Source organism: Poromitra crassiceps (genome assembly GCF_964638095.1).
Source record: "Poromitra crassiceps genome assembly, chromosome: 8".
NCBI classification, from domain to species: domain Eukaryota; kingdom Metazoa; phylum Chordata; class Actinopteri; order Beryciformes; family Melamphaidae; genus Poromitra; species Poromitra crassiceps.
The window spans coordinates 33,921,982-33,946,325 of NC_139629.1; the positions used below are offsets into that span (position 1 = coordinate 33,921,982).

The window sequence follows — 24,344 nt, forward strand, 5'->3', positions numbered from 1 at the left end:
GTTTCATTGTAGAGAGCAGCGATTACAGTAAAGTATATTATCTTTGTTTGAGTTTGACTGAATGCTGACAAAGCAACACAAGGTCACACTGAACTGCACGCACCATCATTGAAGACATGGAATCCTATCAAAATGTGTTCAATTTATAATAATTCACAATTTGATTGCAATAGCACTGGTAAATGAAGTTTCACAGTCCAGGCGGAAACTTGAATTTAAAGTATTTAAAGTTTGACTCTTACAGTGACTAACGGTCACCCCATGGAGGACAAAACAGAACTATGTTGGTGACACATGCCATGGCGGTGGGGAACCACCCTCAAGGTTACACCAGCTGTCTGTTTTTTTTTGGGGGGGGGGGGGGGGGGGGGGGGGGGTTGTGTATGAAAATGATAATTTAAAACCTTTTGACAGATATTTATTAGGGGTGGGGGAAAAAATCGATTCACCTAAGTATCGCGATTTTTAATGTCACGATTTTTTGGATCGATCTTTTATTCCAGAATCGATAATCGCAAATTAAAAAAAAAAAAAAAAAAAAAATTTTTTTTTTTTTTTTTTTTGGCTGCTTGCAGTCAGGCCACTCACTGAACAGCAGGCCAGGCGCCGCCTACTGGTTTACTAGTGGTTTTATTACTTTATTAGTTAGTCTGAAGTAATAATTACACTTCAGGGTTAAAGTGGGTGCATCTCATTGTAAAATTGGACCCAAATCTGGCTTCAAACGGCCCAAATTTCACGCGCGTTGGCCCATATCGGCCTGGCCTGCTTGGTATCTAATGCCCAGCCTGAATTATGATCCCAGTCCGCCCCTGTTTTTAACTATATCGCCCAGCCCTACTCATGATATATAATATACAGTCTCTAGTGTATGATTCAACTTTTCCCATGTTCTAATCTAGTGTAAAAAAGCAAACAAACTGAAAAAATAAAAGAAAAAAATAAACAAAAATCGCAATAAATCGTAATATCGAATCGCAATAATCGTAGAATCGCAATAATCGTGAATCGCAATATATATCGAATCGGCACCAAAGTATCGTGATAGTATCGAATCGGGAGATAAGTGAATCGGCACAGCCCTAATATTTATGATGCATTGGATAATCTCACCTTTATTAGTGAGCTTTGGTTTTGTCAGTTGTATCCAAAAACAAGAGAGACAAGCTTATTCTCCTGATATGTGACATTACACTGATCTACAGCTCCACCGAGAATCAACTGCAAAAGATGGAAAGACTGTGTCGGAATCCAGATGATTTGCTGGGGATGGCTTTCTTGTGCAGAACAAATAACACCATAGAGAAGGAAGCACGTTTTGGTTTGTGAATATTCACACACTAACATTGTATGAGGCCACAATGCTGGAATTATTTTCATTTGAACTTTTTCCAGTTCCAGAATGTACATCTACTGTAATGATATCACAGATTGTAGTATTGGTTCCCTTGGCGACCCCTGACGGGAATAGCCGAAAGAAGAAGAAGAAGAAGAAGTAGTATTAGTTCCCTTATTTGCAGTTTGGAGAAATAATTCACAATTGCTAATTGACCCTAAGAAGAATGTCATAAGCATATCCTGGGTGAATTCTTCATTTGGGTCCGTTTTCACCGCTAACCAGAGCAACATAGTGAATTAACAGAGGCATTCCTTTTCCAGAGCCCTTGACATTTTCTTGACTTCTCTGCAGAGACACACCACGAAAAAGTAGGCAGGGTTGATATAGAACAGTAAGCACTTCTGCTTTCAGCCCCTCAGCTCAGCCAAGAACAATATTTTCCGCTGACACCAGCGTATCTTTGATTAAATATTACATAAATGTATTTAGATAAGGTAGGCTACATTTTAAATGGGAGCAAAAATGATTAGATAACTTCTCCACTGCTCTGACCCTGTGAATGTTTTCTATGCTAACTCAAATCCCTCTTCATGATGGATCACACACAACCCTCTCTTTATCATGCATAGACTTGTCGAACATATTTATCATCACATATCATATGATATCAACAATCTAAATACTTTTCAAAGGCAATTTTGCTGCTTGTTTATGGGAGCTGTTAGATCATTTTAGCTCATCATTCAGCAGGGACAGCAAAAGTATATTTACTGCATGACATATCTGGCATCTTTGCTACAAAATCGTAGATGAATGCATTTTAGTCACATTAGTCATCTTGTTTCTATCTGTATGCATATAGCGTTGCCAATTTATGACCACAATCTAAATAATTAAAGCATATTATGTGAGTTCTTAGATAACAATATTCATTACTATTTGGCACAAACAGCAAAAAGTATATTTATATGGCATGTCAGTCAGACATATCTAGTCAGAAATGATTGTAGCCAAATCCCAAACAAACATTTATGGTATAAACATACATGTGTTTTAATTGCCTATTTGCAGCAGAATTTGTGTTTGTACTGTGTTTGCTTTGATTGACTATTCATGAATTTGTCCTTCAGACAAGGAGAACGTTAAAACTGCGTGCCTGTGGAGAATATGCAAGAAAGCGTGATAGGTAATCTTGTTCCTTATGTTAGCACATTTTATAATCTTTTGTGAAACAATCTTTTGCAAATAACCCCCTTTTTGGCAAATGTCCCATATTGGTAAAGTTTGAGCAAATGAGTGCGTATAAAAGGGAGTGCACCCCTGTCAGATGTTGTCTTGGTACGAAGCAACCATGGGCAAAGTACTGTTTGTGACGGGTAAGCCAACTGCACTGCACGTTGAAAAGTCTTCTTCAAATAATGTAGATGATCACTTCTCCAAGAGTTGGACATGTACGACCATTCTTCTTCTCTTGATTTGCCTTTGGGGGGAGATAACCATGTGGCTTTTATTTTCTTACAGCTCTGGCCCTGCTGCTGCAGGCGCAGCTTGGTAAGCAAACTCACACACACAATATCTGTGAATATAAGGAGAGATAAAAACAACACTTTGGGATACTTCTTCTTCTTCTTCTTCTTAATAGTCAGAAATGTATAGCATTCCATCATGTTTGGTCCTTACATTACCAGTTGAATGCATTCTGATTTCTTTAAATGTCCATTTTTAGGCTCATCCATCATTCTGTCATGTTACTTCACAAACTGGGCTCAGTACAGACCACCCCCAACCATCTACTTTCCCAATAACATCGACCCATGCCTGTGCAACCATCTGATCTATGCCTTTGCTACCATGAAGAACAACAAGCTGACCACCTACGAGTGGAACGATGTGGAGCTCTACGGCCAGTTCAACGAGCTGAAGAACAAGTGAGAACATAAGAATACAGTTACTGCTTGAGTATATGGGGGGGGGGGATCGATGTTATTCTCTATCAATTCTCTCTAGTAAAAAGAAAAAGTGTCTAAAATGTCTGATCCTTCGGCAGGAATGGCGACCTGAAGACTCTCCTGTCCGTTGGTGGATGGAACTTTGGCTCTGCAGGGTGAGATGATCTACATCGATCTGCAGACTCAGCACTCTCTAAAGCGATGGGGATTTTGTATTTCCAATAATAACTTTGTGTTCCCAAATTAGTTTCTCAGCAATGGTCAGCAGTGCTGCCAACCGCCAGACCTTCATCGACTCAATTATCGTGTTCCTGAGGCAGTATCAGTTCGATGGGCTCGACATTGACTGGGAGTATCCAACCCTCAGAGGAGGAGCCTGGAACGATAAGGCCAACTTCGCCACTTTCCTTGAGGTGTGTTAGCCCAGGCCTGGTCTTCTGTCTTGGTTGTTAAGTTTTTCTCCCTCAGTGCATGCCTAAATCACATCTTATCTGATAGGAAAACCCAAGGTCAAATACATTATAGCTGGCAATGTTTCCTGGAGACAAAAAAAAAAGTTTCCCCTAGAACCACAGGGCACCAGTGATGTGAATACATATTAAACGGATAAAAGCAGAACCGAAACTGACGATAATTACAACTCTTTGTTGTTGAGTCAATGGTGAAATCTCTTGTATGCGTTCACATTCAACAGGAGCTGAGAGCTGCCTTTGAGACAGAGGCCAAGAAGAGCAACAAGGCTCGTCTTCTGATGTCTGCTGCTTTGGGAGCTGGAAAGTCCAACATTGATGCAGCTTACGATGTCCCCAAACTGTCCCAGTAAGCATTGGAAGCCACATTGCATGATGCCACTAACAACATGCATACAGTAACGGGACAGATGATGAGATGGGACACATCTGATCCTCATTCCTATACCCTCAAATGAATGACTTTAAGCTGTTAATTGATCACATGGCATCTCTTCCCTTGTGTTTTCCACACACCCAGGTCCCTGGATATGCTCAATATCATGACATACGACTTCCACGGCTCTTGGGATCCCTTCACGGGCGAGTGCAGTCCCCTCTTCAAAAGCCCCGAGGACAACGGTGGCTACGTCTATTTCAATATTGTGAGTAGAGGAACATCTCCCACACATCTCAACACAATGTTAATTGCCAGAATTGGCTCTGTGAAAGTACCGGTAATACATCTGGCATCCTCCAAAAATCTGTATAGTTAAATAGCCTACACGTGTAATTGCAAAGGCAATATACTTTGTTCCAGGACTACGCCATGAGCTACTGGAAGAGCCTGGGAGCCCCCGCTGAGAAGCTCATCGTTGGCTTCCCTACCTATGGCAACACCTTCACCCTTAAGAACCCTGCCCAGAACGGTATTGGAGCCCCCATCTCTGCTGCTGGAACTGCAGGAAAGTACACACAGGAGGCTGGAGAACTGGCTTACTTTGAGGTACGGCATTCATATCTCTGTGATAGAGCAATACAGACTGGATCAGTTATGTGTATTTGGTGTTGATTCATTTTCTTCTGTTGTGTTTGAGAAACGCATCTACAAGTCGCTTGCCAAATGGTTGGGCTCATCATACGACGATGACGACTCTGGATGAGGAAATGAACGGGTTTGTTGTTGGCTGTTGTTAATACAGTGTTTTGTTAAATCACAGATCTGTGGATTTTTGAAAGAGGGAGCCACTTATGTTTGGAACGCAGTCCAGGACGTGCCATATGCCTACAAAGGAAACCAGTGGGTCGGTTATGACAACATGAAGAGCTTCCAGATCAAGGTAAGGACGCCATGCACAGAATACTGTCATTAGTGAGAGAGTACCATGGCCCCACAGCAACTCATCTGATCTGGCAAATGCATGTAAACGTTTGTATTTCATGTCCCTTGCTCTGTATGTATGTATGTATGTATTGCTGAGCACTGTATCAAAGTCTACCAATAAATGTTACAATGTTTCTGGCCTCGGTTGAAATGTCTTGTTCAACGCTTGGTCTATGACAACTGATATGCCTCCTTTTGGCTGTCTGCAGGCTGACTGGGTGGTGAAGAACCAGTTTGGAGGAGCCTTGGTGTGGACCATCGACATGGACGATTATATGGGCACTTTCTGTAACCAGGGAAAATACCCACTTATCAATGTTCTCAAGAAAGGCCTGGGCCTGGGATCAACATGTAAGAGTATTACCCTGCTCAACAGTGCATATTATGACGTTTTCAGAAGAGAGCTCATTAAACGTTCAATTAATCTGTTCATGTAATTTTTGTTGGTCTTTTTCAGCTTGTGCCCCTCCTGCCACTCCCCTTCCTCCAGTCGTGAGCCAGCTGACCACTACTGGTTGGCCTCAACCCACAACCCACGGTGGCTCCTCTGGTGGAGGCTCCAGCGGTGGTGGTTCCTCCGGTGGTGGCTCTGGTACCAGCGGCATGAACAGCTCCTTCTGCGTCGGAAAGGCCGCCGGCATGTACCCAGACCCAACGAACAAGAACCAGTTCTACCAATGCAGCCAAGGCAAGACCTACTTCCAGCACTGTTCCGCTGGTCTGGTCTTTGACACCGCCTGCAATTGCTGCAACTGGACCTAAAGCCGAAGTTACAGATTGACTAGTTAACTGCTTAAAATGCTTCTGTTTTAGATTTGTCAACTGTCTCTGAGACATGCTAATGCTATTCTGAGTGCAAAGTCCTTCCTACCAAATCGGATGGGAAACAGTGTTACATTTGAGGCTGGCTTCTTGAGTAGTTAATTTAGAAAAGCAATCAAATAAACATTTGAATAGTTGAAGATGTGTTGTATTTTCTTGACTGAGTTGCCAATTATAAATGTGTGGGAACAAAACTCTTTACGGTATCTATCAAAAATATTCAAACTATGTCCATTGCATCAATACAATGTTTTCACTGTCTTAATAATACACATATAATAATCCAGTGTGTATACTTTCATTCATTAATCCACAAAGAAATTCAAGCAATAAGAACAGCTCAAACATGAGAAAACACACAGTACAGTACAGTTAACACAGATGATCAAATCACTCTACTGTGCATCTGATGAACCTGAAGCCCAAAATAAAACTTCATACAGCATGAGTATAATGTCCCAGTAGCAAACTGTTGACATAATCAGAATTATATTTTACAAATCTATGTATTGTTCATTTAGAACACTGAGGCAATAGCATATTGGATGAACATTGTCCTCGATTTACAAAAAAGACAAGTAATCTGAAAGTTTGAACTATGATATCTAACAGTAACAGAACAGAGTATCATGAGTATTGACTATGTTATGATTTGGTACGTTGCACATTTGTAGGCAAGATGAATAGTGGTCGATGTGATGATATATTTTTGTAATACTTTTCCAAACAATTCCATCTTCTCCGCTAGCTGGTAAAGAACGACACTGGGTAGGTGACACCCAGCTGCTGCCTTCCTCAGCTGCTCTCCCCCTCTTTCTGTTCTGTTTTGGCAGAACCATTGGGTTCTGCTGCTGGCTCCTCCACCATGGCGGACTTTTTCGTCGTTCCTGTTGGGATGAAAGGGGGGAGAGGTGGTGGGGTGGGGGAGGATGGAGAAAAATTTGAAATTAATGCCAGTAAACTTTCACCATAACTACCTGTGAGGTCGTTTCTGTGCTGGTTAATAGCACACCTGTGAGGTAGTTTCTGTGCTGGTTAATAGCATACCTGTGAGGTAGGTTCTGTGCTAGCTTCTGTGCTGGTTAATAGCATACCTGTGAGGTAGCTTCTGTGCTGGTTAATAGCATACCTGTGAGGTAGTTTCTGTGCTCGTTAATAGCATAACAGTTAGGTAGTTTCTGTGCTGGTTAATAGCATACCTGTGAGGTAGTTTCTGTGCTGGTTAATAGCACACCTGTGAGGTAGTTTCTGTGCTGGTTAATAGCATACCTGTGAGGTAGTTTATGTGCTGGTTAATAGCATACCTGTGAGGTAGTTTCTGTGCTGGTTAATAGCATACCTGTGAGGTAGTTTATGTGCTGGTTAATAGCATACCTGTGAGGTAGGTTCTGTGCTGGTTAATAGCATACCTGTGAGGTAGTTTCTGTGCTGGTTAATAGCATACCTGTGAGGTAGTTTCTGTGCTGGTTAATAGCATACCTGTGAGGTAGTTTCTGTGCTGGTTAATAGCATACCTGTGAGGTAGTTTCTGTGCTGGTTAATAGCATACCTGTGAGGTAGGTTCTGTGCTGGTTAATAGCATACCTGTGAGGTAGTTTCTGTGCTGGTTAATAGCATACCTGTGAGGTAGTTTCTGTGCTGGTTAATAGCATACCTGTGAGGTAGTTTAGCATACCTGTGAGGTAGTTTCTGTGCATCCGGTGGAACAGTAAGAGACCAAAGAAGAGGATAAAACCGCAGCAGCCGACGATCATTCCACACAGCAGGAAGCTGTAGCTGCCTTCACTCTGGATAATCTGGGCACGAGACAACAACATTAAACTTTAAGGACTTCAGTCTACATCTCGCCTGGGTTTTAGTTCATTTTTTCCAACATCCTCTCCCTGATCTCCCAAGCTCATGTCTTACCGAGCCAACCAGAACCTGCATAACCATCTCTCCCATTCCCGCACTTGTTACCAGCACTGAGGTGGCACATCCTGCAGAGAGAAAGAGATGCTTCATATTCTAATGTTCTTACGTTAACTCCATTGATGTGCTATCGTTACTGTGCTACAGCTTCTTCATTGTACCTTGGTAGTCAAGGATGTCTTCGGTGTAGGCAAGCATACAGGGAAAAATGCTGCTGAGGAACAGCCCACATAAACAGGTCCCAACAAACAGAAAGATACTGTCCGTATAGAAGATAAGTAGCATCAACACTGTGACAATGACACCTGCCTGTAAGGACAAAGGGGACAGACAGACAGAGAGACAGACAGACAGACAGACAGACAGACAGAGAGTGAGAGAATATACCGGTAGTCAGGAACACAGGAATTTAGTGATGACTATGTCTCATTGTAATGTGAAAGGTTGTTATTGGCATTACCAGGTTGAACATGAGCAGCCTCACAGGCTGGAAGCGGTATGAGAGAGGAATGGACACCAGGCGTCCAACAGTGATGGCTGCCCAGAAGATACTGGCCAGGTATCCTGCTGTCTTATGGGTCAGGGACATAGGCGGTGCCACGGCATAGGTGTACACAAAGCCTGCATAGGCTCCCTGAAAACACACATGTGGGTCCTTAGGTATGTTCTCTTCCCTGTGTTTTTTATGTAAAAAAAAACAAAAAAAAAACATACTAGATAGATAGATAGATAGATAGATAGATAGATAGATAGATAGATAGATAGATAGATAGATAGATTGATCTATCTATCTATCTATCTATCTATGGGGACCACAATGGAAATAAGTCCTGGACTTTATTGTGTTTAATTCCTCTGACAATGTGATACTGATGGTGTGGCCAGTGAGGCCTTGATCTATTTGTATTTTAACAACTGTCAAATAAAAATCAATCAATCAATCAATCAATCAATCAATCAATCAATCAATCAATCAATCAATCAATCAATCAATCAATCAATCAATCAATCAATCAATCAATCATCCATCCATCCATCCATCCATCTATATATATATATATATATATATATATATATATATATATATATATATATGTATATATATATATATATATATAAATATATATGTATATAAACAATATTCCTAAGTACATCATTCATATAATGTATCCTTCACTCACGACAATGCCATCGGTCATGAAGAGCACCATCCCACCGAGGATATGAATCATGAAGAAGGATACTGGCAGCCCGCGCAGGTTATCATTCTGACAGCAGCTAAAGATATTCCCATGACCTGTGACAGAGCAAGCATTCTCATTTTTTACTCTTTGCTAAACAGATTGAAAACCCAGGGAAACAATGCATTAAGAATCTTAAAAAGTTCTGTTTCAAAACTTTTCCTCTTGGGCTCTTGGGTATTAGCCTTTTTCACTTACCACCCAATTCACCCATTTTTTGTGTCTAAAAGGCAGGAAGTAACACAGGTGCAAGCAAAACATTAACGAGGGCCCCGGATCACCAAATGGATTGGAAGTTGGAAACCCTCATTAACGATTTTCTTGCACCTGTGTTACCTCCTGCCTTTTAGACACAAAATGGGTGAATTGGGTGGGAAGGGAAAAAGGCACATTTTAGTCTGTTATTAGTTCTCTACCTCCAACCTCGTGCTCTTGCTGCTCCGTGTCCGGACCCTCTGCCCCCTGCTGGTTTTCCATGGCCAGTTCATCTTTGTCCAGAAGACGAGGGGTGCCGGGACAGCATGGGATCAGCTTCTCCCGGTACATCAGGAACAGGACTGCGATGGGCACAGGCAGCTGGGGACGATGACGCACAAATGAGAATCAGATCAATTTCACCTCATCAAAGTTCAATCTCGAAACCAATGAAAAAGATGTGTTTAGACTATTTTTCACTGGAGATCAACTCTGGGGAGACCGACTCAAATCTGGTATAAGATTGGTACGAGTGCGACACAGTAAATCAAGGAGCCATGAAAAATTAAAGGGATAGTTCACATTTTTTAAAGCCTAGCCCTATTTGCTCGTTACCAATGATGATGTTGATTGGTAGAGTTATTTCTCAGCACAATCTAAGCTGTTCCTCTGGAAAATGGGGGGGGGGGACAAATGCAAGGTCAACGGGGTCACGCTCCTGTATGTACAAACTGACTGAGGCCACTAAAAAAGTACATTTCAGTCAGCTTGTACATACAGGAGCCTGACCCCATTGACTTTGCATTTGTCTTTCCCCAACTTTCCAGAGATATTACGAGGAACATGGATCATGGATTGTGCTGAGAAAGAACTGTACCAATCGACATCATCATTGGTACGTCGCAAATAGGGCTAGGCTTTAAAAAAGGTGAACTATCCCTTTAAGTCTAATGGGTGTCTTACATTGATAAGCGCCATGATCCAGAAAGCGTAGTGCACAATGGACTCCTCGTCCTCCCCTGCTTGGTGGGGCAGGTGGCTGTGAGTGATGTTGTGCTCTGCTATGGGGCTGTTTCTCAGCATGTTCCTGAAATGATGCATGATCTCAGTCTCGTTCCCCGTGTGGTTCCCGCAGCCCGTCTCCGAGAGGAACGGATCTGCAATCAGCGGGCTCACCAGGGCTCCGAACCCAATGAAGAAATGGAGTGCCTGCGGAGTACAGGAAAAGGACAGACTCGTTGCTTAACTATTTATTTTAGTTTAAAAAAAAAATCTGTCTAATCGACTTCTAACTGGACAAATATTGAAACATAGTGTCAAAAATTCTAAATAGACGTGTGCTTTATCTATCTTGCGAAATAAATAAATGGACACATTACTTGCATTTTTTAAATACGGTCTGCTACTACCTATCTATTCATTGAACGTGAATGCTTCTATACAGTGCTGGCGCTTTAGTCCAGGTTTTGTCACCTGCAGGAAGACAGCGGAGTCCTTCTGGTAGATGGTCACCAGTTGGATGTTAGCGATGGTGTCAATGATGCCCATGGCGAAACCCGACACGGCCATGGCGATGGCCAGCAACATGACATTATTGCAGAGGGGGATAATGGCAAATATTACAGAGATGACGAGAGCGGAGACAAATAAGGCAGACAGAGCACTGAACAACCTTTAGGGGGGGGAAACAGAAAAGAAAAATAGTGTTAATGAAGATCAACGGTTCCTGGTCTGAACATTGCAGCTTTTGCGTACTTAGTAGTACACAAACGCAAACTAAACTGCACTCATCTAACATTGAGAATTGCTCGTCCAATCTGAGGAAGAGTTCACGAACAGCTTAACTCACGTCTTCTTGAAGACGCCGCCGATAGAGCTGCCGATCAGCAAGCAGAACTGCTGGGCAAAGAAGACCCATGTGATCTGACTCAGCGTCGAGTTGGTTTGACATTGCAAGTCCAATATCGTCGGTCCGAGGAAAGCAATGCAGAGTCCAAAACTGAAGAAGACACTCCAGTAGGTCAAGGTGTGATGGGCATTCCTTTTGAACAGAGTTAAAATCCGCTCATCTACAAACATCCTGGCCAGTACTTTTAAAGAGAGTAATGTGTATCTCCTCAGCACAGCCAAGAATAAATAGAAGCGAAGAAGACTGCCAAGGCTTTCACTATAAAGATGAAGTATTTGATGGCAGGGACTCGGTCAATATTTGCTTCGGTAGACGCCAGTTATCGTATAATGCTTTCCATTCTTGATTTCTTTTAAAGCATTTCAGGGTTAGCTCCCTCCTCTTTGGGTTGCTTCACTGAAAAGGATGTCCCCTTGAGTTAATAGGTGAAGTGGACACCTCTCTAACAATAATATGCCTTTTTGAATTGTGTCAATGATTTGCCGTGAAAAGGAATCTCTGTTGAAAGGCTACATTTGTGTCAATGGAAAATGCATCATACAGGAAATGATAAAGTTGTGGTTTTTGACACACCTGGATAGTCCTGTCGGGCTCGTGGAAGAAGCTTGTACTCCAAAATTGCCATATGTGCCATACATGTCCATAACCTATAGAACAAAAAAGAAAACATTGTATTTTCTCTTCAGGATGAAGAATGCTAAAAGGCATAACAAGCCAATTCAGCGTTTAGCCCACACCAAGGAGCAATCAGCTAGTTAATTCTTCATACGATAAATTCATAGATAGGTCTACTGATCTTTCTGGTACCAAGGCTCACAGGAAAATAATGTACTGGGAAGACTATTTTTTTTATTCTACAAAACCTTGGCGACCGGATGCCGGATTTGGACCAGAAAGTCAGGTTTTCTAATTAATATTTATTAGCCTACATATTTTTTTTGTCACTGTAGCCAACATAGCCTCCAAACATTTTCAGCTCCTACGTCATATTGGCTCCATTATGGGAGACTGCATGGGATGATTGCTTGTAACGCATGTCTTCCTCCTTATATACTGTACTGTTAGATCTCTCAAATTTTGACACTGCTCACATTTATCTGCATAATAAATAAAATAATAAATGCATTTATCTGAATAGCAATCACTTTAACCTCTATCATAATATCACAGACTTCATGAATTGATGTCAAATACAAGGAGTGCCATTGTTACAACCTACCAGGGTAAGTTGTAACAACAGTAAAGAAGAAAAAATGTGGTGTCCGGGTCGTGTAGCGGTAGATTCCCTGCCTACCAACATGAGGGTCGCAGGTTCGCGCCTCGTGTTACCTCCGGCTTGGTCGGGCGTTCATACAGGCACGATTGGCTGTGTCTGCGGGTGGGAAGTTGGATCGAGTGTATGTGTCCTAGTCACTGCACTAGCGCCTCCTCTGGTCAGTGGGGGCGCCTGGTCAGGGCGGAAGGGAATTGGTGAGAATAGTGCTCCTCCCACATGCTACGTCCTGCTGGTGAAGCTCCCCGCTGTCGGGTGAAAAGAAGCGACTGGCAACTGCGCATGTATCGGAGGAAGCATGGTGCTAGTCTACGGCTCTCCTCAGATCGGCAGAGGGTGGAGCAGCGACCGGGGCAGTAGGGGGAAATTGGCCAAGTACAATTGGGTGCGCATCTAGCGAATTTTAACATCTCTCAACTGCATGTATGGGTTGTCTTGTTAACAGAAAAATAACTGAAATCTCAGTTAATTCCTCACCCCCAATATTTTACTTTAAATTTTTTAGAACAATATACGTACAGGACAAACGAACAAACTCAGACACAGGAAAAGAAAGAAACAAACAAACAAAAAACAAATGTTTTTCTATGCTTACAAAAGATATTGTGCATGGGATCCCACGCAAGGGGTCCACGAGAAATCAGCTGGGCGAGTCACCCGTCACCCTTAACACCAGTCACTTGTCATTCTTAACCTTGTCAAAGTAGGCCAAAAACAGGTCCCAGATAGTCGAGAATCTTCTAAGTGAGTTGGCTCTCAGGAACCCGAGTCTTTCCATCTGTATAACAGGGATCATGTCCATCAGCCACACCTGAAGATGAAGTGGAGGACTTCCATTCCTTCAGAATTAGTCTTTTGGTGACAGTTGTCCCCTGTGTCAGAGACTGTTGCACAGCTGTAGGAAAGTTCAGAGAGGACTCAGAGCAACCGAAGATAGCGAGCTCTGCCTCCGGCTGCAGGGTTATTTTGTAGGCCTTAGAGTACCAATATACAAATACCAATATTTTGGCCCAGAATCCCGTTAGTCAAGGCCAAGGGCAGAACCAGAAGGCATGAGATAGTGTTCTCTCTGACACCTGACACCTGTCACACAGTGGTGAGACAGAAGGAAAGATCCTGTGTAATTTATGCTTGGAGTAGAGAAGACGGTGAGCGACTTTAAATTGGATCAGCTGGTGTCTGCTATTAACGGCAGAGTTGTACCACAGACAGACTCCTTTCCCATATAATGTCAGATAAATCAATACCAAATCCCCCCTGCCATGCTTCTCTAATCCTCTCAGTAGAGGCTATGGTGCAGCTGTCAAAAACAGACATACAAATCTAGAAATGAGGTGCTTGGAGTGAGGAGGGTTCAGCAAAACGTCCCAAAAAGGTATGAATCTTGGATCGAACATCATTTCTGACTTGCAGGTATCTAAGCCAGTGCGTGCTGGGCAACTGAAACTTCCTTTTCAGTAGATCATCAAAGGATGCAAAATGACCATCTATGTATAGGTCGTTGATGGAAGCCAGACCCTTTTCACTACAGGCATCGTAATTTCTATCTGACCAAGGAGGCAAAAAAGAGTGATTGAAACAAATTGTAGTGTGGACGGAAACATCTGGTAGACTTAGAACTCTCCTGACTTGATTTAGAATTCTGACCGAATCTTTTCCTAACAAAACTTAAACTTGATAAAGTCCCAGGCCTCTCTAGCTTAGCAAATAATGAAATCTCAGTTAATTAAACTTAAATATAAGTCCGCCACATAACTGTTCAATAAGTCACAACACTTTTTCGTTACAACTATTCCCACCGTTGGCGGTTTGTGATGGAATGCATTACAATTTACTTGACAGACTACTGTTGGTCATTTTAACATCAATCAAAATATAAACTTGCTTAAGAAAACTACTTTCTCACCTCAACACCCCCCCCCCCCCCCGCCCCCTTTGGCTGTAAGATAAGCAGTTTTTGCTTCCACAGCCCTTAAAGTGCACATGTAAAAGACCTGGAAGGAAGTGGATGTGTACAGTAGTGATCATGTGACACTAGCTCAGCGGTTCCCGACCTTGAAAATCTCAAAAATGTTCGCGGAACCACATCGAGCGTAAACAGTACAGAAGCCAAACAACGCCTTCTCAAAGCACTTTTTTATTTTAACGGTAAAAGAAGCTGTCCATCAACACCAGACAGAAATCAGAAATTAAAAGTGAAGGTCTGTCTAGGCTAATTTATGAATAATTGGTTACAAATTAAATAATGGACTCATTCAACAACACAGAAATGTATTCTCATAATAATAATAATAATAATAATAATAATAATAATAATAATAATAGCTCCCCCCCCCCCCCCCCCCCCACAAAGAACCTAATGTTTTGCAAATGATTTGGTGGCCCACTTGTAATACCTTTGCTCCCCACAGGTTGGGAATGGCTGCTTTAGCTTACACCTGATTGGTGGAAATGGTGCTGTTAACACTAACTCAATATTACAACTAGGGATTTCACACAAAAATAACAAATCACGGATACTGAATCAGTTCAGAGTGACTGAGAGACAATATGGCGGCATGACACTGCAATGCTCTGCTTGATATCGTTTCAGAATAGAACTGACAAGAAACTAGCAGGGATAGCCCCAAAGTGACTGCATGCTGACTTAGCTGTTTGGGAAGCCTGTGCTATATTCTGTCCACTGGATATTGAAAATATGTGTCTTTCATAATGAATACTGATGAGTAATGATTTGGTATTGCTTAAACACTCAAGGGCATGAATAAAACATAGGACTTAATACCTCATCTCTTTAATGATTGCATGGGACAAGCAAAGCTCGACTGGTTGTAGGCAAGGCTGAGATGGGGGCAATTAAAACACAAGCACACACACACACACACACACACACACACACACACACACACACACACACACACACACACACACACACACACACACAAAACCTATTGGCTGCTGCTGCATTGACAATTTCCTGGATCGTATGAGCGCATGATGCATGCATATCTTGATTACCAGATTGATATAAAAAATTTAAAAAAAGATCTGAGCCTTTCTATCTATACTGATGCATGCTGGGTATTTACTACTATTACACACCATCATGTTCTGTGACTGTCTCCATACAATAGAAGCATGTGGGCCTACAAAGCTCTCAGCTGTAACTCATTTACCAACATCTCCTGCTGGGTGGAGATGCTGGTCTGCAACTCAACCTTGAGAAATATACGTGTTTATACAAAAGGTATTCATTAACACCCACCATCCCCCGCACTTCCTCCTGGAGAAGATATATACCAACACAAAGTGACTTCTCCAGGTAATTGTCAACTAACACGATTTCAGAGGTGTGTAAGGGGGGGGTGTTAAAAATCAACCACATTTTCTGGCTCATTTTCAAGGGACTTATAGTACGAAGTACAATAAAAAGTTAAGAATGAACACTGGGCTTTTTGGCCATCAAAGAACAAAAAATGTGAGTTGAAAAGTGTAGACAAAGTGCGACAAACTGCGACTGCTAGTGTTGGAAAAGCACATGGAGCCACCAACACATAAACTTGTCCTACTAGTGCTTTATATCTAAAAATGCAAATACAGTTGGTCTTCACATTTTCAAATATTTTTTTAAGCTTTCACTAAGACATGCTAATAGTATATCAATCTATGATCTGAAACAGCACTGCACAACAGCACAATTCACTCTGAGATACCGGCTCTGTGTGTGCTCTTCTAACTTTTCGACACTAGATGGTGTAACTGTGCTATATGATACACTGAAGAATACCCGTAGCTGGAAAGAAGCAACAGAACCACCCTATTAATTATGACATGAAATGAAGGCTATTGCTGACAGCAGACACACTCACTCACTCACTCATTCACTCACTCATTCTCTCGCTCTCTCATTCTCGCTCTCACGCTCTCACACAGCATCTCTTTTGCAGCCTTTTGCCACATGGTGGCAGTAATCACATAAAGAGCAAAGACATCAGGAACTGGGTATTATTATGTGGAGAAAAGCGCCCTGTCTCATCTCCATAGGCTGACATTTCGCCCACCCTCAATCAGAGGTGTGAGACAGTGCCAGGTCACCATGTGATGTGATAGGAATCCTAATCTGAATGCTCGACTTTGTACTCTCTGCTCCTCATTTGTTCTCTGTTACGGCCATAAGTGCCTTGTGCCTAATTCAGACATGCTCACAAGTCATTTTTTTGCAAGTCCAAGTCAAGTCTCAAGTCTTTGGGCTATTCACCTTATTCACCACGCCCACTTTTTCTCTCTTCCGCGTTCCAACGCAAACGTATTTGTTCTTCTGGTTCAGCGCTAGTTGCCTACTGTGGCTAATATTAGCCGCAAGTTAGTTATGTTATATGGCAGTAAAATGCCACTGAATGACCAAATTGATATAACTTTCAACCATTTCGAGTAACACTGTTTCCATACGGATCACCAGCGTTAGTTTGTTGTTTATAACGTGGCTATATTCATAACGTTTATATCTCGGATGCGTTATTTCGAATCCCACATAGGTTACGCCTGGCGCAACCTATGTGGGTTTCAGGACGAAACGGTAACGTCATCTTTAGAGCACAATATTCCTGGAATGCAAGTTTAACTAAACAGTTACATGTCCTCTGCATTCTACATAAAATTAAGATATTACGGGTTATTTTATTTTGTATGTTACATACTTATTGGGCAAGATATGTTAGTTTATGGGGGAGTAATTCTGCCAGTTTAGGAGGGGAGTGTGGGCGGCCATCTTGCCTGCGGGGTTTTTGGCAAGTCTAAACGGAAATACTATTATGAAATGACGTAATGCGGAAGCGTCCATGTGTGGGCAAAGAATAAGGTGAATAGACCAAGTCGAGTCTCAAGTCTTTGGTTACAGACTTTTGGGTCGTCAAAAGGGCCTTTCTGTGTGGAGTTTGCATGTTCTCCCTGTGCCCCCTGCTGGTTTCCTTCATATAGGAACCCCACACCAAAACATGCAATATCCTGGTTGCTGATGTTGTGCCTCCTCTGGTCATTCGGGCGCCTGTTCGGAGGGAGGGGAACTCGTTGGAATAGCGTGATCCTCCCACGTGCTATGTCCTACCGGTGAAGCTTCCCCTGTCAGGTGAAAAGAAGCGGCTGGCTAACTGCCCACGTCTCAGAGGAAGCATGGAGCCACTTTCGGCTCTCCCCAGATAGACAGAGGGTGGAGCAGCAACCAGGATAAATACATTAAAATTAGCACTAATGGGGGACTAACGATGGAATTCAAAGCATGAACTGTATTATCGTCACTCCTTTATGTATTAGCACACAGCATCAGCAGTTTCTTTAAAGAGCCCCTAAAGTCAAAAATCAGTTTTTCTTCTTGTTCCTACAGTTGGATGTCTGAGCTTCACTGTGCAGAATGATGTCTGTGCAGAGTTTGACACTAGAAGCAGTTTCCACAATCATCTTCTGAAAGTGGAAAGTTTCTCAGAGCTCCCTGAAAAGGCCGTTTTCCACAATCAATTCCAATCACTGTCCAGTATTCAGAAGTTAAAGCCCCAACACATTCTCACTCCCAACTCGTCATATACTGCAGATCGGTCAGGAACCCTTGTGAGAATGTGTTGAAAGCCCGTGTTATATGCTGTGATTGGCTAGTTATGGTTTAGATAACTCTGATTGGTTGCTTTGGATTTTTTAAATGAGGGAGAAGGAGGGGAAGTCATTTTAAGGATTTTAACAAAAGCTAATTTAAGGTTTTGTTTTTGTGTGTGGGAGTATTTTATACACATCTTGAAACATGACTTTAGGGGGGGTCTTTAATGTTAATACAGACAAAAATAAAGATTGTTCACAAGTTCCATATCTCAAGTCCAAGTCAAGTCTCAAGTCTTTGAGGACAAGTCTCAAGTCCAAGTCCCCATCTGGTGCCTATATTTTCCTTTAGGGTCCAGGGAGCCTGCAGAGTAAAGTGCTCTTGCTGCTGTATATGATCGAGGAAGGGCAAAGTGCTTTGGATTTCTTGCTAATGCCTCCTTATAGAGCGCCGCCATTTATTTCTTCATAAGCCCACGATGTATATTTAATAACAACTGAGTGAGCAGTAGAGCTGAATGGCCGTGAGAAGGAGGAAGTAATGTGTTCCTCGTCCAGTCAGACAGGCATATTATGATGCAGTATGCATTAACGCAAGTGAGAAGATTATAGTCGACATGACGCGGGGCTCCACGGCGGTAGGAAATATATCTGTCACCCATCCCCATTCCTGAGACACATTTCTCCAGTCAATCCCCGTGTGGCCTTGGCTGGAAATGCCAGTGCACCTTCCCCCCCTCCTCCCACACACCTCTCCTCAGGCCCAAAATAGAGCCGGGGATCTGTGGTATGGACACACAGCCATGTCTGCAGGGCAAAACAGAAGCACTCTGCTAGGCTCTATATGCCGTTGAACACGCTGCTGGTGAACCAGTTAAAGACATAAAACAGTTATGAAACCCAGTGCATACAGTATAGTTGCCCTCTATCAGGGAATGGTTATTTAAGTATAATGATTTGAGAGCAGAGTGACTACATGAAGTGTTATTGACGTTTGAAAGTCACTGCTGTGAAGACGGGGGGATTAGCTCAAATGGTAGAGCGCCCGCTTAGCATGCGGGAGGCAGCGGGATCGATGCCCGCATCCTCCAAAGTCGTTTTGCTATTTTATTGATTCTCACTGTATGGAACAGGCCTACAGTATGTCTCTGAGAATGTTGATGTTTGCTGTTTATACAGTGAACAGTCCTATGTCTCTGAGAATGTTGATGTTTGCTGTTTATGTACAGATATTGTGGTCTGGTGATATTTTCATGCCTGAGTATGAGCAAGTAGCAATCAATCAATCAATCAATCAATCAATCAATCAATCAATCAATCAATCAGTTTAATACATGTCCCAGAAGGGCACTTTGGTTCACATCAGGCAGTAGTGGTTATTACAACATCATTACTAGTTTGAGAGTAGTAATAAAGGCACACTTCAGAATTGTAGTAACATTATTACTAGTTTGAAAGTAATAAAGGCACACTTCAATATTATACAATACATATCCATTTGTTGCAATATGTACAGATTCCAAAAGACCATCTGCTGACCTTCAGCCGGGTCGCTGCGTGTGCAGCGCCACCGATGCAAACTAGCTCGTCAACAAACGCAAGTGGCTCGCTGTCAATCAGCGCCAGATGGATGTATCGGAGGAAAAGGGGGGGGGGGGGAGGATGATGCGACTGCCTTGTTCAAGAGCTGAGTGCTGAGTATGTCCCAATTTCCTGAGCATGTCCCAATTTCCCCTCGGGGATCATTAAAGTTTTTCTGATTCTGATGAAATAAAATTAGGATGAAAGCGCTGATTAACATCATTGCTACTGTTTCTTAGACAAGCTATACATGAAACTCTATAGAACAAGATAAGGCCTGGCTTAACAGGGGAGATCGGAAGCCTCAATTTAACCATCTTTGCCCTATTTGATGATATGACATGGTTACCAGCATCTTTTATCACAATTTAACATGAGATCAGGACAATTGCTGTTCTTATGTTCTTGTGTTTTAATGTGTTTGTTATATTTTGTTCTATGTTGTCCTATGCTTTCTTTTAATTGTAAAGTGTATTGGGACCATGCTTCATGGTGATTCTGCACTTTAAATACAAATTGATTGATTGATTGATCATGCTGCTGGTATGAAATGCTTGCAATAGGTACACTGCATGTACTGGGTGCAGCGTTCACTACACAGTAGCAGGAGTTGGATGGGCTTGACGTGCCGATACAGCTTGTACAGTACATGACCTTAAAGGATGGCTTTACCGGTAATCAACCCACTTTGTATCATACCGTAATATAATCTCGGTAATGTAAGCTTATGGGGAGTGTTTTACCTTCTCTCTCGGTTTACCTCACGGAGAAAAATGCACCTGTTGCTGCCTGCAGAAACTCCGCCCCCACCAGCTGCAAGTCATTAACTCATTGAGTGCCAGCCACTTTTGGAGAACGGACGCTCCCCAGTGCCAGAGTTTCAGAGCGTTTTTCAGTGATTTCTCGAGGCCCACAGAATATTGTGTGATATTACTATGTAAACACCGAACACGCACAAAGAACGATGAGACTCTCTTCTATCATCTGCAAAAAAAAGTTTATTGATACCATTTTCCGTTCCTTAGTTATGAGCCGGAGAAGATAGGCTGTTTTGAGCAAAAAGACACATTTCAAATTAGAAGCTGAGTTATTCCGCCTTTTGTGAAATGCAGCATTTCAAGCACATTCACTGAGTCTGAAGCTAATATTTTCTGATGTAGTGACGTGGTGTAGTTGTGTGGTGCACTGCGTGCCCCACCCCCCTCTCCCCCCCTCAGCTGCAAACTCCTCCCCACACTAACACACAGCCTAACACGCACCCAGTCTATTTTCGGAGCGCTCCGTTTTTGTGCGGCGGTTCCCGGCGCGACACGGAAATGCCAAACCGGACTGCAGGGAAAGGTTTGGCCCTTCGGCGTCGGGTGCTGCCTTTCTGGCGGCTAATCGTGTGGAGAAACTATACAGCAGAGACAGAGGGGCTGAGTTGTGGGCGCGGATTGACTGCTGTTCGCAGCCAACGTCAGATTGCAGCCAGAGCAATCTATATGGCTCTGGCTGCAGCATGAGCGGTTTCTTTTTCATCACGGGGCTTTTTCCTGCTGTTTTCCGGACCTTTCTCTAATCTGGAGAGCACTGTCGCCACCTAATGGGTCTGTAAAATAGGTTATACACATCCAATAGCTACAATATTTGTACAGGAGATGCAGAAGGCTTTGATCCACATCCCACCGTCAAAAAACGCATTTGACGTCGATCGACGTCCTTGGCACTCTACATCACTATTTACTTTGACGTCGATCGACATCCTTGGCACTCAATGAGTTAAGGCTCGTTAAGATTCTCCAATGTGCGCATACTTAAAAAATAAAAATAAACAATAACAGCCGCCCTCGGAGCAGATTCTGCCTCTCCAGCAGAACTTCCGCAGCTCCGTTGTGACGTAAAACGCGTCGCAACGGAGCGCTTTGCCAGAGGAGGAAATGGGAGATCTCCGCGAGGAAACACTCTGGCTGCGTTCCGATATGCTAGTGGTTCCCAGCGAAGTGGACTGCACAGGGCAGCCATGTTAAGTAATATGGCTGAATACCCTGTGCAGTCCACTTCGCTGGGAACTACTAGCCGATCGGGAACGCAGCCTCTGAGAAGGTCGTCACTGCCCATGTGCTTATATTACAGATATTATTAATGATACAAAGTGGGTTGATTACGGTAAAGCCATCCTTTTAAGCCTGTCTGGTCTCAAGTGGGATGAGACTGTAACTCCCATTACCTGGAAGACAATAGGCTCGGATGAGGGGACTAACAAGTCAAGTCCAAAACACACCAGAAACCAGGAATGGTGGAAGGTTGGGCCCGGGGGGTAGAAACCCCCGACCCGTAAAAAAAAAAACTTCACCTGCTACAGAAACGCAGACGAGGGGCAAGAATGATGGGCCAGGCAAGAGCAGCCTTACAGTCGAGTGATAAGGCAACAAACGAAAAGAAGGATCTTCAACTCCGATGTAAAATCAGTGCTTCTTTATGGCGCGGAGAACCTGGAGAACTACAAAAACAACAATCCATAAAGTACAAACCTTCATCAACAAATGCCTAAGAAGAATTCTCAATATCCAGCTGGCCAGACAAGATCAGCAGAAGAAGAAGATTGAGATGGATCGGGCACACACTACGAAAGCCAGTGTCAAACACGACGACCCGTCTCTGACACGGAACCCTCAAACACGACCCGACTCTGACACGGAACCCTCAAACATGACCCGCCTCCGACACGGAACCCTCAAACACGACCCGACTCCGACACGGAACCCTCAAACACGACCCGACTCTGACACGGAACCCTCAAACATGACCCGCCTCCGACACGGAACCCTCAAACACGACCCGACTCCGACACGGAACCCTCAAACACGACCCGACTCCGACACGGAACCCTCAAACACGACCCGACTCCGACACGGAACCCTCAAGGGAAGAGGAACAGCCGGTCAAAGAACACCTAGCGACAGGATCTCCAAGCAGACATCAAGAGACTGGGATAAACCCGGTATCCGATAGAAAAGAAAGCAAATGACGGAGAACTCTGGAAGTCCCTTGTCGACGGCCTATACCCCAGGAGGGGTGTCAGGCATAAGTAAGTACTGTAAGTAAAGTTGTGTCCTGCTCTCCGATGTCTCGACAGGTCTCTCTGAGCTCTCTCAGAATGCCACGAGAGAGTTGTAGTTTATTTGAGCGGGTACAAAGTGTCACTCCTCGACAGTCCAGTCGCTAAATTCTCATTCTGAAAGACTAAGGTTCAGTGAAGCGGTGCTGCTCGTCCAAACACTTCAATCTGAAATACCCACCCGGGATTCCTCAGAGCCAAGCAGCCGATCACATCAGGAGCCCTGTGAAGATAATGTCTTGTGTCGGGCAATCCTCACTCTGTCATCTAGATGAATGGAGTGGCAACGATAGCTGCCACAGATTGTTGTATTATCTCATTACTCTCCGATTCTCAATGCTGTCAGTGGTGTTTGTTATTTGCCTCATCATAAAACATTTATTAGAGGTCAATTCAAATAAAATGAAATGAAATCTTTTCCATTTAAATCGGACTTTTCGCAGTCCTAGACATTTATTTTAATAAATGTCTTAAATTTGTGCCCAGGATCAACTGGAACAACTAGTGAATTTGATCAAAAAAGGTGACAGTGACAGAATGCTAAAAAGTATGCAATTAAAATAACCAAGATTTCGTTCACAGTATTTAATATTCGTCTACATTTCAGCTAACGCCTCTCAAGGCTCAACATTTCAGATCTAATTCTACTCTATCTTTAGGCTTTTAATTTGAAAAATGATATCTAATTCTTCCTTTTGATGCAGTAAAGCTGATATTAAGTCTCTCAGTGGGATTTGAGTGTTGGGTGGGCTCTACTTCAAAATGCTTACTCAAATCCTGGAATATATGATTCCTCAGACGCCATTCAAGTCCAGTTCATGAGGTTTAAAATAGATCATCCTTTCATCACTTTATGTGAAAACACAATTGGTCCTGGTGATATTTATATGCAGGAGAAGAAAATGAAATTGCATCCGTTTCAAATCCTTGTGGCAGTGTGATGATTTATTTATGCTTTGAAACCTCTGGAACAGGATTGAGAATCATTCCATAAGTGAAGCGTGCAGCAAACCCCACTCTATCGTGTGTCTATCGTGTGTAGTACCCTATAATCGCAGTGTACTGAAAGAAGGCAATATCAACTATCCTTTGGAGGAAGAAAAAAAATCTCATATCAAAACCTGAGATGCAGTCTGAATATTTGCCATTTAATTAGTGAGATTTCTTTTAGAAATTGGGTCATTTAGCCCAAGTGAATCAAGGTGTATTTACAAGGTGTATTTACTATTTATACTGTTTTTTTTTGACAGTGAATATATTATATTGACAGCACAACTTTATCACAGGAGGTATTCTGCCATGCTTGATCATACTTTCCAAGTTTAAACGGCAGCTCATGCTGGAAAACCCAGCACACAGTTGACACAATTTGGAGGATTTTATTTTGAAGTTACCATTACAGCGGCGTCTCTCCCCTCCCTTACGGTTTCGCTGTAAGCTAAGAAGAAAACCACGGTCGACTAAAGCGTCAAATAAAAAATTGGATCACAAAAGGGATTAGTGTCTAGTCGCAGGGATTTTATGGAATGGATTTGACAGGGTGTTTCAGACTAAACAAAATTCATACTGAGCAAACAGGAATTTAAAAAATTAAGCATTGTAGCCATT

At 42.8% G+C, this 24,344-nt stretch overlaps 2 protein-coding genes across 2 annotated transcripts; one reads left to right on the top strand and one right to left on the bottom strand.

Annotated features, from left to right (window-relative positions):
• Positions 1 to 2,690: 2,690 nt before the first annotated feature.
• On the top strand, positions 2,691 to 5,883 carry LOC310780660 (acidic mammalian chitinase-like; the record flags this gene model as incomplete). Its single annotated transcript, XM_083641177.1, has 11 exons — positions 2,691 to 2,715; positions 2,861 to 2,890; positions 3,066 to 3,267; positions 3,387 to 3,443; positions 3,536 to 3,701; positions 3,983 to 4,107; positions 4,279 to 4,402; positions 4,558 to 4,743; positions 4,958 to 5,077; positions 5,331 to 5,472; positions 5,579 to 5,883. The coding sequence occupies 11 exons, from the start codon at positions 2,691 to 2,693 to the stop codon at positions 5,881 to 5,883; spliced, it is 1,482 nt and encodes a 493-aa protein (XP_083497303.1).
• Positions 5,884 to 6,738: 855 nt separating this feature from the next.
• On the bottom strand, positions 6,739 to 11,369 carry mfsd4ab (major facilitator superfamily domain containing 4Ab; the record flags this gene model as incomplete). Its single annotated transcript, XM_083642098.1, has 10 exons — positions 6,739 to 6,830; positions 7,619 to 7,739; positions 7,852 to 7,922; positions 8,016 to 8,163; positions 8,315 to 8,488; positions 9,036 to 9,151; positions 9,512 to 9,671; positions 10,254 to 10,499; positions 10,764 to 10,962; positions 11,140 to 11,369. The coding sequence occupies 10 exons, from the start codon at positions 11,367 to 11,369 to the stop codon at positions 6,739 to 6,741; spliced, it is 1,557 nt and encodes a 518-aa protein (XP_083498224.1).
• Positions 11,370 to 24,344: the final 12,975 nt, after the last annotated feature.